Source organism: Nyctereutes procyonoides, unplaced genomic scaffold (assembly GCF_905146905.1).
Source record: "Nyctereutes procyonoides isolate TBG_1078 unplaced genomic scaffold, NYPRO_anot_genome, whole genome shotgun sequence".
NCBI classification, from domain to species: Eukaryota; Metazoa; Chordata; class Mammalia; order Carnivora; family Canidae; genus Nyctereutes; species Nyctereutes procyonoides.
In genome coordinates this window covers 46,187,063-46,203,419 of record NW_026575125.1, presented here as the reverse complement: position 1 = coordinate 46,203,419, position 16,357 = coordinate 46,187,063, and the positions used below count along the sequence as shown (strand labels likewise).

The 16,357-nt window shown below is 44.5% G+C and overlaps 1 protein-coding gene and 1 non-coding gene across 6 annotated transcripts in view; one reads left to right on the top strand and one right to left on the bottom strand.

Moving 5' to 3' along the window:
* PFKFB1 (6-phosphofructo-2-kinase/fructose-2,6-biphosphatase 1) overlaps positions 1-4,997 on the top strand; it is a 72,852-nt gene extending 67,855 nt beyond the window's left edge. For 2 of the 5 annotated variants that reach the window (XM_055337962.1, XM_055337965.1), the window contains one exon: positions 4,280-4,995. In XM_055337962.1, coding sequence (XP_055193937.1) covers positions 4,280-4,549 — 270 coding nt within the window. In that variant the 3' untranslated portion in view covers positions 4,550-4,995. Of the gene's footprint in view, positions 1-6; positions 729-4,279 lie in introns of those variants that run through there. The other 3 variants (XM_055337959.1, XM_055337961.1, XM_055337963.1) reach the window with 3 other exon arrangements.
* LOC129519000 (small nucleolar RNA SNORA11) lies at positions 1,299-1,427 on the bottom strand. Its single transcript, XR_008666319.1, has one exon. It is a non-coding gene; the product is annotated as a small nucleolar RNA SNORA11 (small nucleolar RNA).
* Positions 4,998-16,357: the final 11,360 nt, after the last annotated feature.

The following is a 16,357-nucleotide window of genomic DNA, read 5'->3' as shown; positions in this document are numbered from 1 at the left end:
TTCCAGGGCCCAGCCACAGCTACTTCTCCAATCCTCATCTGGGCTCTTGCCTCAGCCCTTGCCTCAGCCCTTGCCTCAGCCTCAGCCTCAGCCTCAGCCACAGCCACAGCTGCAGCTTGCACTTCCATCTCTACCGCCTGGTACTAAGCAGCCCAGTCTTTGATGTCTTTCTTCTGCACCTGAAATGGGAATGATAATCAATATAAGGACAATAACATTTGTAACTATGTATTAATTACATACTATGGGCTTTGTATAAAACCAATAGCAGCAGTATTTTTTTTTAATTCTTAGTTTTCTGAGGCTCTATCATGGGTCAGTCCTGAGATCCAGTTTCAGCTCTGATAACTAAGGTGTTGTGTGACTTTGGACAAATTACTTAACCTCACTGAGAAGATGGGAAATGATAAAAGAGTATGTTATGGATTGAATGTTTGTGTCCCCCCACAAGCTCATATGTTAATGTACCAGCTCCCAATGTGACTATATTTGGAGATTGGGCCTTAATGGAAGTAGAGTTAAATGAGGTCATAATGGTGGGGCCCTAGTCAAATAAGATTAGTGTTTTTATAAAAGGCCCTTTCTCTACTGTGTGAGAACACAGCAGGAAAACATTCATCTGCAAGCCAGAGGGAGAGGTTTCTTCCGAAACCGATCCTGCTGGACCTTAATCTGGGGCTTTCAGCCTCCAGAAACTGTGAGAAAATAAATTTCTGTTGTTTAAGTTACCCAGTCTGTAGTATTTTGTTATGACAATGCAAGAAGACTAACACAAAGTATGAAAAAAGAATGAAACAATGTAAACTTTATGTTCAGCAGCATTCTCAGACATCAGTGAAGTTCCATATGTTTATATACTAACTGAAGGCTGCCCTGTACCTGACCACCCTTGCACATAGTCTTCCCCAGCAAGGGACATCCAGTATCCTTACTATTACAAGTCAGGGAAGCTCTCCTATTACCTTGCATGAAAACTTGAGGACTTTCATCTTGCTAGTCTCATGGTAAGAGTGCAAGCCCCAGAATTCATATTCAGGTGATCTGCTGTTAGGGACCCTCTTGTACTCCAGGTACCTTGGAGAATGGAAATGAAACTTGCTTCTAACCAAACAAATCTATTGTGCAACCAATGGTACCAGGTGGCAAGCCCCTTCAAATACTAAGCTCCTACAGAAGGATTTCTAAGACCCTCCTTCCCTACACTCACTCCCAAACACAGTTTGTTGCATTGGTCTCCAATATTGAGTTATTTCCTTTTGGACTTGTGCAAGGCTGTCACTTGATGCTTCATAGAAGGCACGTATAGGGCATGATGTCACAGGAAGGCCAAAGTACCTTGAAACCTGTGAGGAGTAAGCCCAAATTCCTGTTGGGTGTGTTGTAAACAGAGGAGCCATTCTTCAGGTACCCTGCTCTGAGCACACCCCAAAGCAAGGGCCTTGTCTTTAGCCTAATCCTGGAACTGTCCACTCATGGGAATTGTGGACAGGACTCAGTTCTAGGGCATAGGATGCCCATACTGCATCTAAAGCTAGTGTAATAAAAGAGCTGATTGAGCACTTTCTGAACCAGAGCAGCACACTCAGAACACTTCAGGGCCAGACAAAGCCTCCAAATGCCACTTACTTCTGCTTCACAAATTTGTCTGGGATGAGCTTCCTTATTTCCCCAAAGAGAGAGTTCCTCACCCTGATGATGGGAAAAAATAACCCATAAACAGAGAAGAAAACTTCCCATATGAAGGAAGAGGCATTTCTCAACATGGAAGAGACCTCTCTAGCATATATAGCAGTCCCAGCGAAGCCAGAAAAGTAGTGAACACACAGTCACTAGAAACAGTAAGTTGAAGCCAGATGGTTCTTTGTCAGGAATGCCCCTAAAGTTCTATCTTCTATCTCAGTTTGGAATGACATAGGGGTGGGAAAGTGCAGAGAGTTCAGGACCATTTACCCGTCCACCCAGGTCAGAACCCTGGACCCTCTACCCAGTCCAGCATCCCGTTCCCACACCACCAGACCACCAAGCTGATGAAATCCTGGGACCATCCTCTCTTGCCAAACAACAACACGGACAGCAAGCACTGAGAGAGCCTGATCATACCCAGGGCGCAGCCCCAGCTTGCGCAGCACCTCCCAGATGACAGCTGCAAAGGGAGGCAAGAGGAGACAGGGACAGAAAATGAACATGTGGAATTCCAACTGTGGCCACCCATTCAGCTACATGCCCAGTCACTCGCCCCCACTGGACCGATTTCCATTCATAAAGATGATGCTAAGAAGCACCATGAGGAGACCTAGCTTTGGCGAATCCTTAGCCCTAGGGAAATAACAGGGTAGAGAGAAGATTTATGTCCAGCAGCCATCTGCAAAAAACATATCAGCCAGCTCACTAGGCTACCCTCTCCCAGATTCCTCACACATGACAGAATTCTTCCCAGTCTATACTTCAAGGTCTATGTGACACTGAGCAAGGCACTTAGACTCTTGAGTCTCAGTCTCCTGTTAAGTAGAATGGCAAAATCCAATGCTCCTCTGTCCAGGTTGCCAAAAGGATAGAAGAATGCCTATCAACCTGGAACAATCTAGGCACCCAGCTAATGTGAGTCCTTTCTTTCTCTCCCAAACTGACCCCCCTGCTCCAAGAGAATTCTAGGTACAGCCCCAGTGATGCTCCTATCCTTCAAGCATTATGATTCACCCATACCAGGAAGAACCACTTTACCAAAGCCAGTAGGAAGAGACAGGCAACAACAGGTCTGCTTTTCCTGGAAGCTTCTGTATAAACAGAAAACAAGACAGTAGGAATGCACTTCTCCAGGCTTCTATACTCTTTAGTCAATCATAATCAAGTACCACTACCATCTGCAGGGTTCCAACTATGTGATGAAGCTTAAACAGGGGCTTTTTAGGCCCTGACTTTCTGCCTCTCCAAGGAGATATGGGGAGAGATGACAGGGATGGGGTAGTGCCATAGACAGAAGCAGAGCCTCCCTCCCACCCCAGCCCTTTCCCAGCTTACATTCCCAGTATGCCTGCAGAGAATTCCTGAATGCTGATGAGAATATGCAAGCTACTTTGCTTGTCAATTTCTTTCAGATTGACTCAAAACATCTGCCAAGTAAAAATATAGCCTGTGAGATCACAAAATTCAACCTAGGCATCAGAGAGCTTCCTGAGCATCCCATAGTTCCCTGTGTAGCTAGAGTTTTGAGTGTATATGAGAAATCAGTGAGATAATGCAGGTAAAGCACTTAGCTAAGTGGTCACCACTACAGAAAACAGGTAAGAAATTTACTATTATCAGCATCACCTTTGTAATTAGTGGGAATCTAGGGAGATAGAGAATGGAGAGTGAAATAGAGAGGTGACCATCTAAAATGCATTACAGGACACATCCAGCATCAGACAGAACTAACTTGGGAGGTTTGAGTCCTAGCTGTGTTTTACCACTGGCTTTCAGTGTGAGCCTGGGCTAGTCTATGTTCCTACTTATGCCACTGTTTGCCCAACTGCATAGTAATGGGGATAGAAAGTCTCTTTGAAAATTATATGGTCTCATTCATTTGGGGAATATAAAAAATAGTGAAAGGGAATAAAGGGGAAAGGAGAAAAAATAAGTGGGAAATATCAGAAAGGGAGACAGAACATGAAAGACTCCTAACTCTGGGAAATGAACTAGGGGTGGTGGAAGGGGAGGTGGGGGGGTGACTGGATGGTGGGCACTGAGGTGGGCACTTGACGGGATGAGCACTGGATGTTATTCTGTATGTTGACAAATTGAACACCAATAAAAAATAAATTTATTAAAAAAAAGAAAGTCTCTGATCTATCCCAGAAGGGTCATGTATGTCTTTGTTGAGTCAAGGCTTCCCCATTGTGCCCATCCCCCAGGGCTGCCCCTTCACCTTCTCCAGAGCGTAGCTTGCTCGTTCAATGATCTCTGAGAAATATTCATCATATTCTTGGATGACATCCTTCAGCATGTCTGTAGGAAGGGAGAGGTGGGAGCAGCCAGGCTGTGCGGGGGCCACAGAACTGCAGCCCTTTTGCCAGCTTGTGGGGTCAGTGCAGTCTGAGTCCTGAACTGTGTTAATGGGAGATGCCAGCCATATCAGAATGTGAAGAGTAAGGGAGGATATATGAGAGAACAAAAAGGCTATAAAAGTAAATGGTTACCCCAGAGCAGAGGAGGGAGGGGAGTGGAGAGGAGATTTCAGGGAAGAGAGTTGGTATGACTCTACCTGAGCGCTTGATGGGGATCTTTGGTCCTTAACCAACAGGTATTTCACCAACTTATTTGCCTGGGAGAAGAGGAATACATGGGGAGAACTCAATATGTTTTTAGAAAACTTGGAAGAATGACAGAAAAGAGGGAAGGTAAAGAAGAAAAGAGACTTGCCAGAATTGGATTCTTACCCTTTCTTGCAAAATGGCCACGTTTCAGGCTGGCAGAGGCCTCCAGCCCCATGGGATCAACCTGTAATTACTGCCACCTCTCTCATCTCCATTCAGATGCTTTGACTACATCATCAAAAAGAAGGAAGGTCTAGAGTCACCAGATGAAAGGTTCTGTCTCCCTACCCTACCATCTCCTGAAAATCTCCCAAACCCTTCCTATAGTGGGTTCTGACCGTCCAACTGGCCACCCTGAGTCCTAGATTTGTCTTCACTATCTTCTAGCCAGGAGTTTCATTTCCCTTTCAGGACAAAAGCAACCCAAGGGCAGGACCCAGGGTTCCTCCTCTTATTTTGGCCACCACTGATTTTGCTAGCTGTATACCTTGGACAAATAACTTCATCTCTCTGGGACTCAGTTTTTTCATCTATAAAACTGGGATCTATGATCCCTAGATAGTAGGAGTTACTTTCAAAAAATAAAGACACACCTGTATGACTACCCAAGAGAAAACATAGCACGTGGTAACTACTATGTAAATACAAGTTGAATTATATCCAGGTTGTAGCTAAGTGTATGGATGTATTATTTCCCCACCAATCCATGGATTGTCAGGGAGCAGGAACTATATCATGTTCTTCTCAGCAACTCTCATAGCCTATCCAAACAGAGGGATTGGCTCAGAGCAAAAAGTCTCAATACACTTATATAGAACAAATGAACAAACCAGGAGCATAGGAATGGAAAAGAAGTGAAGAGTTAAGAATGGTGATGTCAGAGATCTCACCTTTTGGTTCCTCTTGCCCTGGGTCCTGGTTGTAGAGACTCAACTGGGCCAGGGAGTCATCTGCCAGGGCCTGGAAAGCAGCAGCAACCTGAGTCTCAAGAGCACTTATGTTGGTCTTAAAAGTGGCCATCTTGGCCTGGGCCCGTTGGTCAACAATTTTAGTCTGACTTTCGGCTGTCTGTGCTTTAGTGGCAGACATATGAGCCCTGGACCCTCTCTTGACCTGAAAGGTGGCTGCTAGGGCTTGGTTTGTGACCATTTGAGCAGCAGATGGAGCCTGAGAGACCTCATAGGCAGAATTTGGGCTTCTATTGGCAGCCTTCTTACCCCTGAATTTTGGGGGCCAGATAGCTGCTGCTGAGGCCTCAGTCTGCCTGGTAGCTGTCTTGGTATTTGGGGCCTCTAGGAGTTCAGTGTCAGTATTTAACACTTGCCTTCTTCACTTTGGAGGTTTTATTAGATCTGTTGCCAGCTGCTGTGGCATGGGTAGTGGCTGCCTCATTAGTAAGTTGGCCTTGGGTGGTAGCTGAGTGGGTGGTGGTTGGAGCCAATGAGATATCAATAGTACTAGTTATGGCCTTATCAGCAGCCTTCTTAGCTTTGGAAACTTCCATAGGCTTAGTGGAGGCTGTCAAGACCTGGGAGTTGGCTGACCCACTGGTAACTGAAACCTGGATAGCCTGCAGGATGTCTGGTATAGAGCCTGCAAGAGTGGCTTGATCTGTATAGTGACACTCTGCTTACCAGTTGGAGATTGGGAGCTTTGGGTTGTCTTAGCAGTAATTCTCTTTGTCTTACTGGCTTTCTTAGGCTGAGCAGTGACTACAGAAGCCTGAGTATTGGCTGCTTCATTGGTAGCTGAAGCCTGGTTGATCTGGGGGATGATAGGCAGATTTAAAGACTGCAAAATTTATCCATTCATCTTTCGATGGACACCGAGGCTCCTTCCACAGTTTGGCTATTGTGGACATTGCTGCTATAAACATCGGGGTACAGGTGTCCCGGCGTTTCATTGGTTTATGTATACAATGGAATATTACTCAGCCATTAGAAACGACAGATACCCACCATTTGCTTCGACGTGAATGGAACTGGAGGGTATTATGCTGAGTGAAATAAGTCAATCGGAGGACAAACATTATATGGTCTCATTCATTTGGGGAATATAAATAATAATGAAAGGGAATAAAGGGGAAAGGAGAGAAAATAAGTGGGAAATATCAGAAAGGGAGACAGAACATGAGAGACTCCTAACTCTGGGAAACGAACTAGGGGTGGTGGAAGGGGAGGTGGGCGGGAGGTGGGGGTGACTGGGTGACGGGCACTGAGGTGGGCACCTGACGGGATGAGCACTGGGTGTTATTCTATATGTTGGCAAATTGAACACCAATAAAAAATAAATTTATAAAAAAAGAAACTAAAAAATAATAATAAATAAAGACTGCAAAGTTACTTTAGGCTTGTTAGTGGCAATCACATTGGCAGATGAGACCGTATGGGCAGCACGTAAGGTCTTTGTAACAGACTTAATGGGAGCATTCTTGATCTTGCTTTTCTTAGGCGGGTCAGCAACTGGTAGGTCCATGGCCAGAGAGTCCTTGGTTGCCGCCAAGAGGGTATTGCATCAGCAAGACACTGTCCTCTTCTGTGGTCTCAATCTGTATATCTGGAGGGAAGTGAAGCCCCAGGCTCCCAGGGGGAAAGAAGGAGGCCCTACACACTTAGAATTATGATCTGCTGAACCATCTGGCCTCCCTACAGTGTACCCTTTCCACAAAGGCCTCTTCTTCCTCTGTGCAGTGATTGAAGGGGGGGATAGAGGAAAAGGGAGGGAGCAGAAGATAAAGTCAGACAGGTTTTTCTCTCCTCCTTCATCTTGCAGGGAAAGACTGATACAGGATAGGCTAGGAAATTCTTCAACTACAGAGTAGTAAGGGGCTCAAGACCAGTAAATGAACTCAGGACTGGGCAGATGGCCTGGTGAGAATACAGAGATGCCTCACTTGGAATGGGAGAATCCTATAATTGCGGTCATTTCTCCTATCCATTTTTCTGAAAGGCCGAGTAACAACTAAGCCTGAGGGGAAGGGGCCTGAGTTAGGGGAGAATGAGGAGAGGGAGATTCACCAGACCTCTCGTTTATCCTGAGGGAAGAGGGAGCTTATCCAGCTTTGGCCCCCAAACCCTTCAACTATTGGGTTCTCATACCTAGAAACCCAGACCACCTATCCAAACCCTAGCTCCTTTGCCTCTGTGATACCACAAGGCAGTTCTACAACCCCACCCCTTCATTTTAGACACGCTCCATACTGCAGCTTAATAGTGCGCATGCGTGCCAGCTGGAGTAAATGAGCTTTGGTGGTCCGGAAAGGCTGATAATCTCAATCCCACAGACGCCTCTGCTCTCAGAGCAGCAGAGCAGCTCGGACAAGCCCTTGACCCACTCTTCCTAACTGCAACGTATTTCGATCCAGCGCTTCCCCCAACACCAGCTGGCTCCCACTGCAGTACTGCTTTGCACTGCCCCTTCCCTAAAACCGCCCATCTCTGCTCTTCCACACAGACACGCACCACCCCTTCCTGATAGGCCTCCCTGCCCCCTTCTTTTTTTCCCCTTTTAATTTTTTTATATAAATTTATTTTTTATTGGTGTTCAATTTGCCAACATATAGCATAACACCCAGTGCTCATCCCATCAAGTGCCCCCCTCAGTGCCTGTCGGCCAGTCACCTCCACCCCCTGCCCACCTCCCCTTCCACCACCCCTAGATCGTTTCCAAGAATTAGGAATCTCTCATGTTCTGTCTCCCTTTCTGATATTTCCCACTCATTTTTCTCCTTTCCCCTTTATTCCCTTTTACTATTTTTTATATTCCCCAAATGAATGAGACCATATAATGTTTGTCTTTCTCCGATTGACTTATTTCACTCACCATAATACCCTCCAGTTCCATCCACGTCTAAGAAAATGTTGGGTATTTGTCGATTCTAATGGCTGAGTAATATTCCATTGTATACATAAACCACATCTTTTTTTATAAATATCTTTTTTTTAATTTTTTATTTATTTATGATAGTCACAGAGAGAGAGAGAGAGAGAGAGAGAGAGGCAGAGACATAGGCAGAGGGAGAAGCAGGCTCCATGCACCGGGAGCCCGATGTGGGATTCGATCCCGGGTCTCCAGGATCGCGCCCTGGGCCAAAGGCAGGCGCTAAACCGCTGCGCCACTCAGGGATCCCAAACCACATCTTCTTTATCCATTCATCTTTCGATGGACACCGAGGCTCCTTCCACAGTTTGGCTATTGTGGACATTGCTGCTAGAAACATCGGGGTGCAAGTGTCCCAGTGTTTCATTGCATCTGTATCTTTGAGGTAAATCCCCAGCAGTGCAACTGCTGGGTCACAGAGCAGATCGATTTTTTACTCTTTGAGGAACCTCCACAGTTTTCCACAGTGGCTCTACCAGTTCACATTCCCACCAACAGTGCAAGAGGGTTCCCCTTTCTCCACATCCTCTCTAACATTTGTGGTTTCCTGCCTTGTTCATTTTCCCCATTCTCACTGGTGTGAGGTGGTATCTCATTGTGGTTTTGATTTGTATTTCCCTGATGGCAAATGATGCGGAGCATTTTCTCATGTGCGTTTTGGCCATATCTATGTCTTCCTCTGTGAGATTTCTGTTCATGTCTTTTGCCCATTTCATGATTGGATTGTTTCTTTTCTGTTGAGTTGAATAAGTTCTTTATAGATCTTGGAAACTAACCCATTACCTAATAGGTCATTTGCAAATATCTTCTCCCACTCTGTAGGTTGTCTTGTAGTTTTGTTGACTGTTTCTTTTGCTGTGCAAAAGCTTCTTATCTTGATGGAAGTCCCAATAGTTCATTTTTGCTTTTGTTTCTTTTGCCTTCATGGATATATCTTGCAAGAAGTTACTGTGGCCAAGTTCAAAAAGGGTGTTGCCTGTGTTCTCCTCTAGGATTTTGATGGAATCTTGTCTCACATTTAGATCTTTCATCCATTTTGAGTTTATCTTTGTGTATGGTATAAGAGAGTGGTCTAGTTTCATTCTTCTGCATGTGGATGTCCAATTTTCCCAGCACCATTTATTGAAGAGACTGTCTTTATTCCAGTGGATAGTCTTTCCTCCTTTGTCAAATATTAGTTGACCATAAAGTTGAGGGTCCACTTCTGGATTCTCTATTCTGTTCCATTGATCTATGTGTCTGTTTTTGTGCCAGTACCACACTGTCTTGATGACCACAGCTTTGTAGTACAACCTGAAATCTGGCATTGTGATGCCCCCAGCTATGCTTTTCTTTTTTAAAATTCCCCCTGGCTATTCGGGGTCTTTTCTGATTCCACACAAATCTTAACAGGATTTGTTCCAACTCTCTGAAGAAAGTCTATGGTATTTTGATAGGGATTGCATTAAATGTGTAAATTGCCCTGGGTAACATTGACATTTTGACAATATTAATTCTGCCAATCCATGAGCATGGAATATTTTTCCATCTCTTTGTGTCTTCCTCAATTTCTTTCAGAAGTGTTCTGTAGTTTTTAGGGTATAGATCCTTTACGTCTTTGGTTAGGTTTATTCCTTGGTATCTTATGCTTTTGGGTGCAATTGTAAATGGGATTGACTCCTTAATTTCTCTTTCTTCAGTCTCAGTGTATAGAAATGCCACTGACTTCTGGGCATTGATTTTGTATCTTGCCACACTGCCAATTTGCTGTATGAGTTCTAGCAATCTTGGGGTGGAGTCTTTTGGGTTTTCTATGTAGAGTATCATGTCATCGGCGAAGAGGGATAGTTTGACTTCTTCTTTGCCAATTTGAATGCCTTTTATTTCTTTTTGTTGTCTGATTGCTGAGGCTAGGACTTCTAGTACTATGTTGAATAACCCTGCCCCCTTTTGCAGTACTTTTCAGCCCCGCCCTTTCCCTAAGATGCCTGTTCCTTCCTCTCTCCTGTGCATTCCTGCACTGTCCATTCCCCAAACTGCTCCCCCACTTCATGTTTGCAAGTGACCGCGCCCGCCCTTTCTGCGACAATACCCTACCCACAAACCCAGCGGTATTACGCTTTTGTGTATTCCTTGTTCCCAAATAGTACCAGGTTCTTTCCCTTCCCTTTTCAAACTAGCACCTAGCTCCTCTTTCCTTCTGTCTGAGCCTGGTCACTTTCACTATTCAAAGGGATTTTGCTGCTCATTTCTGGGTCCTGATCCCTACTTTCTGTGACCCAGTGCGGACCCTGTCCCCTTTTACCAGTCTACCGGATTCCTGCCATAGCTTATCTCCCTCCCAAATTGGGTCCTGCTCCTTTCTTTTACTGCCTCAACTATTTCTTTATCTTCCCACAGTCCAAACCGGGTCTGCATCCCTCCTTTCTGCTGCCAGAACAGAGACCAGATCTCTCCATTATAAGTCCCAAAGGGGATTCTGCCCCCTCTATCTCCCGTACTAACAGGGTCCAAGCACCTCTAAACCTGATCACATTAATGCAATTAGCTCCTGAACATGCAGCAGGTTTTCTTCAACTTAGGGTGTGTGGAGTCAAGCACATTGAAGCCATTGCCCAGAGGATCCCACAGGGTCTTCACTGAAGCTGGGCACCGTAGCTCACCTGTCCTCTGGAATCCAGAAGGCATCTGCTCTCTCCAAACCTCTCCTTAGTTTTGAGCTTGTTGGCTTTCCCTCCCCAGCCAGAAGTGGTCCTGCCTTTTTCCACCTCCAGATGGGCCTCCTTCCCTGCCTGTCAACCTCCTCCTTCACTCTCCACTTTCAGCGTTCTCTTCTTTGTGTGGTCTCTTTTCTGGTTACTACCTCTTATTCAGTAATTGCTCTCTCTCCAGCTCCCCATTTGATTTATCTATCACCCACCCTGTACCCCCATTCCTATTAGATTCCTCTATTCACCCTAAGAGGACTGTGCTTCTCTGAGCTCCCAAATCCCTTCCTGCAGTCCCTCTGCCAACACTAATTAGAGTGTGTTGTCCTGTGTATGAGGTCTCTCTCCCCAGGAACTGTTCTGAGGACCATGTCATAATCCTTTCCCTCTCTCAAGTATGACCAGATTAAGACATTTAGAGGCTCTAAACAGGAAGAGATGGGGTGCTCCCACACCATATGCCATTCAAAATTAAAACAGTAAAGGTAAGAAAGTCTACCAATGTGTTCTTTTTTCTTATCCCTGATGACTATATTGATGCTTTCAATGAATATCAACTTATCTGAAAAATTTTATTGGGGCGACATTCCACCATTACTGGTGTGCTAAGCAAGTACTCAGACTCTCGTGAAATCGATCACTGCTCCCCAGTGCAGCAAATAGTTCTCCTTGGACATTTATTTATTGTACTCAATCCTTAATTATACATTAAGCACACAGCTGTGTCAAGGTGCTCACTGGATGTGGGCAAACACAAGTAGGATAGGATACCTGTCCTTAAGGAACTCAAATATATTCTTTTTTTATATTCCTTTTTTAATGTAGTTTAAAATAAGTTATTTTTTAATATTTTATTTTAATTCCAGTTACTTAACATACAGTGTGATGTTAGCCTCAGGCATATAATATGTGATTCAACACTTCCATACATCACCCTGTGCTCATCACAACAGGTGCATTCAGGAGGGGGCAAGATGGCGGAAGAGTAGGGTCCTCAAGTCACCCATCCCCCAAAACTTACCTAGATAACTTTCAAATCATTCTGAAAACCTACAAATTCGGTCTGAGATTTAAAGAGAGAATAGCTGGAATGCTACAGTGAGAAGAGTTTGCGCTTCTATCAAGGTAGGAAGACGGAAAAAAAAATAAAGAAATAAAAAAGCATCCAAGGGGGAGGGGCCCCACGAGGAGCCGGGCTAAGGCCACGCGGGAGTGCCCCCAGGACAGGAAAGCCCCGGCCCAGAGAAGCAGGAGCTTCACCAATCTTCCCGGAAGGAATGGCGCTGGCAGGGAGTTTGAAGAGGATCCCTGGAGGGGCGGGGATGCCCTCAGGCTCCCAGGGGCACTAACAGAGGAACTGCGCCCAGGGGGAGATGGCAACACACTGCAGCGGGGCTCCCTAAAGGGCTACAGATGCCCGGGGGCCGGGAGCAGCTCAGGAGGCGGCTTGGGCAGAGGCGAGGCTCCGAGCGGAGGCGGCTGCGTGCCCCGGGATCGCGATTCCTGTGGGAGCGTGATTCCAGGGGTGCATCCCCGGAGCCCAGGGCACTGGGGGACACAGCCCAAGATCCTTATCTCCCCCCGGGACAGGCAGTGGCCGGGAAGACACAGAACAGCAAGGATGCTCCTACCGCTGGGTGGCCCCGAGCTGGCAGATCAGCAGCCCCCCCCTCAGAGCATCCAGGCCCCTGCGGACTGAGAGCTGTGGTAGTTACTGCGGGAGCTGACTCTAGGACTGGAGAGCTGGCCGCCTCACAGGATAAATAACCCCCACTGAGCCTCACAGTGGCCTCACAGGATAAACAACTCCCACTGAGCCATGCACCAGGCAGGGGGCTGAGCAGCTCCCCCAGGTGCTCACACCTGAGAATCAGCACAGCAGGCCCCTCCCCCCAGAAGATCAGCTAGATTGACAGGGGAAAAGCAAATTATTGACCAAGCACCCCTGGAAAGTTCCAGGGGAAGTCGAAGGATTTACAGTATACAGAATCAAAGGATACTCCCCCTTGTTGTTTGTTTTCTATTTGCGTCCCCGCCCTTTTTCTCTTTTCTTTTTTTTCTTCTTTTTTCTCTTCTCTCTTTTTCTCCTTTCCCCAGTATAACTTGATTTACCCACTCTGCACTGAGCAAAATGACTAGAAGGAAAAAATCACCTCAAAAGAAAGAATCAGAAACAGTCCTCTCTCCCACAGAGTTACAAAATTTGGATTACAATTCAATGTCAAAAGCCAATTCAGAAGCACAATTACAAAGCTACTGGTGGCTCTAGAAAAAATCATAAAGGATTCAAGAGAACTCATGACTGCAGAATTTAGATCTAATCAGGCAGAAATTAAAAATCAATTAAAAGAGATGCAATCCAAACTAGAGGTCCTAACATGAGGGTTAACGAGGTGGAAGAACGAGTGAGTGACATAGAAGACAAGTTGATGGCAAGGAGGGAAACTGAGGAAAAAGAGAAAAACAATTAAAAGATCATGAGGATAGGTTAAGGGAAATAAATGACAGCCTCAGAAGGAAAAATCTACGTTTAATTGGGGTTCCTGAGGGTGCCGAAAGGGACAGAGGTCCAGAATATGTACTTGAACAAATCATAGCTGAGAACTTTCCTAACCTGGGAAAGGAAACAGGCATTCAGATCCAGGAAATAGAGAGATTTCCACCACCACCCCAAAATCAATAAAAACCGCTCAATACCTCGACATTTAATAGTGAAACTTGAAAATTCTAAAGGCAAAGAGAAGATCCTAAGAGCAGAAAGAGACAAGAAATCTCTAACTTTTATGGGGAGAAATATTAGATTAACAGCAGACCTCTCCACAGAGACCTGGCAGGCCAGAAAGGGCTGGCAGAATATATTCAGTGCCCTAAATGAGAAGAACATGCAACCAAGAATACTTTATGCAGCAAGGCTCTCATTCAGAATAGAAGGAGAGATAAAGAGCTTCCAACATAGGCAGAAACTGAAAGAGTATGTGACCATGAAGCCAGCTCTGCAAGAAATATTAAGGGGGATTCTGTAATAGAGGAAGTCCAAGGGAACAATCCACAAAAACAGGGACTGAATAGGTATCATGATGACACTAAATTCTTATCTTTCAATAGTAACTCTGAACGTGAATGGGCTTAATGACCCCATCAAAAGGCGCAGGGTTTCAGACTGGATAAAAAAGCAAGACCCATCTATTTGCTGTCTAGAAGAGACTCGTTTTAGATATGAGGACACCTACAGCCTGAAAATAAAAGGATGGAGAACCATTTATCATTCAAATGGTCCCCAAAAGAAAGCAGGGGTAGCCATCCTTAAATCAGATAAATTAAAGTTTATCACAAAGACTGTAGTAAGGGATGAAGAGGGACACTATATCATACTACATCATACTGAAAGGATCTATCCAACAAGAGGACCTAACAACCATGAATATTTAAGCCCCGAATGTGGGAGCTGCCAAGTATATCAATCAATTACTAACCAAAGTTAAGACATACTTAGATAGTAATACACTTATATTGGGTGACTTGAATGTAGTGCTTTCTACAATTGACATGTCTTCTAAGCACAACATCTCCAGAGAAACAAGAGCTTTAATTGGTACACTGGACCAGATGGATTTCACAGATATCTACAGAACTTTACATGCAAATGCAACTGAATACACATTCTTCTCAAGTGCACATGGAACTTTCTCCAGAATAGACCACATACTCGGTCACAAATCTAGTCTGAACCAATACCAAAGATTGGGATCGTTCCCTGCATATTTTCAGACCATAATGCTTTGAAATTAGAACTAAAACACAAGAAGAATTTTGGAAGGATATCAAACACATGGAGGATAAGAACCATCGTGCAAAAAGATGAAAGAGTCAACCAGGAAATTAAGGAAGAATTAAAAAGATTCATGGAAACTAATGAGAATGAAGATACAACTGTTCAAAATCTTTGGGATGCAACAAAAGCAGTCCTGAGGTGGAAATACATCGCAATACAAGCATCCATCCAAAAACTAGAAACAACTCAAATACAAAAGCTAACCTTGCACCTAAAGGTGCTGTAGAAAAAAAAACAGCAAATAGATCCTACACCCAGCAGAGGAAGAGAGTTAATATATTCGAGCAGAATAAAATGAAATTGAGACCAGAAGAACTGTGGAACAGATCAACAAAACCAGGAGTTGGTTTTTGAAAGAATTAATAAGATAGACAAACCATTAGCCAGCCTTATTAAAAAGAAGAGAGAAGAAACTCTAATTAATAAAATCGTAAATGAGAAAGGATAGATCACCAACAACACCAAGGAAATACAAACGATTTTAAAAACTTATTATGAGCAGCTATATGCCAAAATTAGGCAATCTAGAAAAAAAATGGATGCATTTCTGGAAAACCACAAACTACCAAAACTGGAACTGGAAGAAATAGAAAACCTGAAAGGCCAATAACCAGGGAGGAAATTGAAGCAGTCATCAAAAACCGCCCAACATGGGATCCCTGGGCGGCGCAGCGGTTTGGCGCCTGCCTTTGGCCCAGGGCGCGATCCTGGAGACCCGGGATCGAATCCCACATCGGGCTCCCAGTGCATGGAGCCTGCTTCTCCCTCTGCCTGTGTCTCTGCCTCTCTCTCTCTCTCTCTGTGACTATCATAAATAAATAAAAATTAAAAAAAAAAACCGCCCAACACACAAAAGTTCAGGGCCACATGGCTTCCCAGGGGGAATTCTATCAAATGTTTAAAGAGGAAACCATACCTATTCTACCAAAGCTGTTCGGAAAGATAGAAAGAGATGGAGTACTTCGAAACTTGTTCTATGAGGCCAGCATCACCTTAATTCCAAAACCAGACAAGACCCCAGCAAAAAGGAGAATTATAGAACAATATCCCTGATGAACATGGATGCAAAAACTCTCAACAAGATAGTAGCCAATTCGATTTAACAATACATTAAAAGATTATTCACCATGACCAAGTAGGATTTATCCCTGGGACACAAGGCTGGTTCAAGACTCGTAAAACAATCAATATGATTCATCATATCAGCAAGAGAAAAAACAAGAACCATATGATCCTTTCAATAGATGCAGAGAAAGCATTTGACAAAATACAGCATCCATTCCTGATCAAAACTCTTTAGAGTGTAGGGATAGAGGGGACCTTCCTCAGCTTCTTAAAAGCCATCTACAAAAAGCCCACAACAAATATCATTGTAAATGGGGAAACACTGGGAGCCTTTCCCCTAAGATCAGGAACAAGACAGGGATGTCCACTCTCACCACTGCTATTCAACATAGTACTAGAAGTCCTATCCTCAGCAATCAGGCAACAAAATGAAATAAAAGGCATTCAAATTGGCAAGGAAGAAGTCAAACTCTCCCTTTTCGCAGATGACATGATACTGTACATTGAAAACTCAGAAGACTCCACCCCAAGGTTTCTAGAATTCATATAGCAATTTGGTAGTGTGGCAGGATACAAAATCAATGTCAGTGGCATTTCTATAC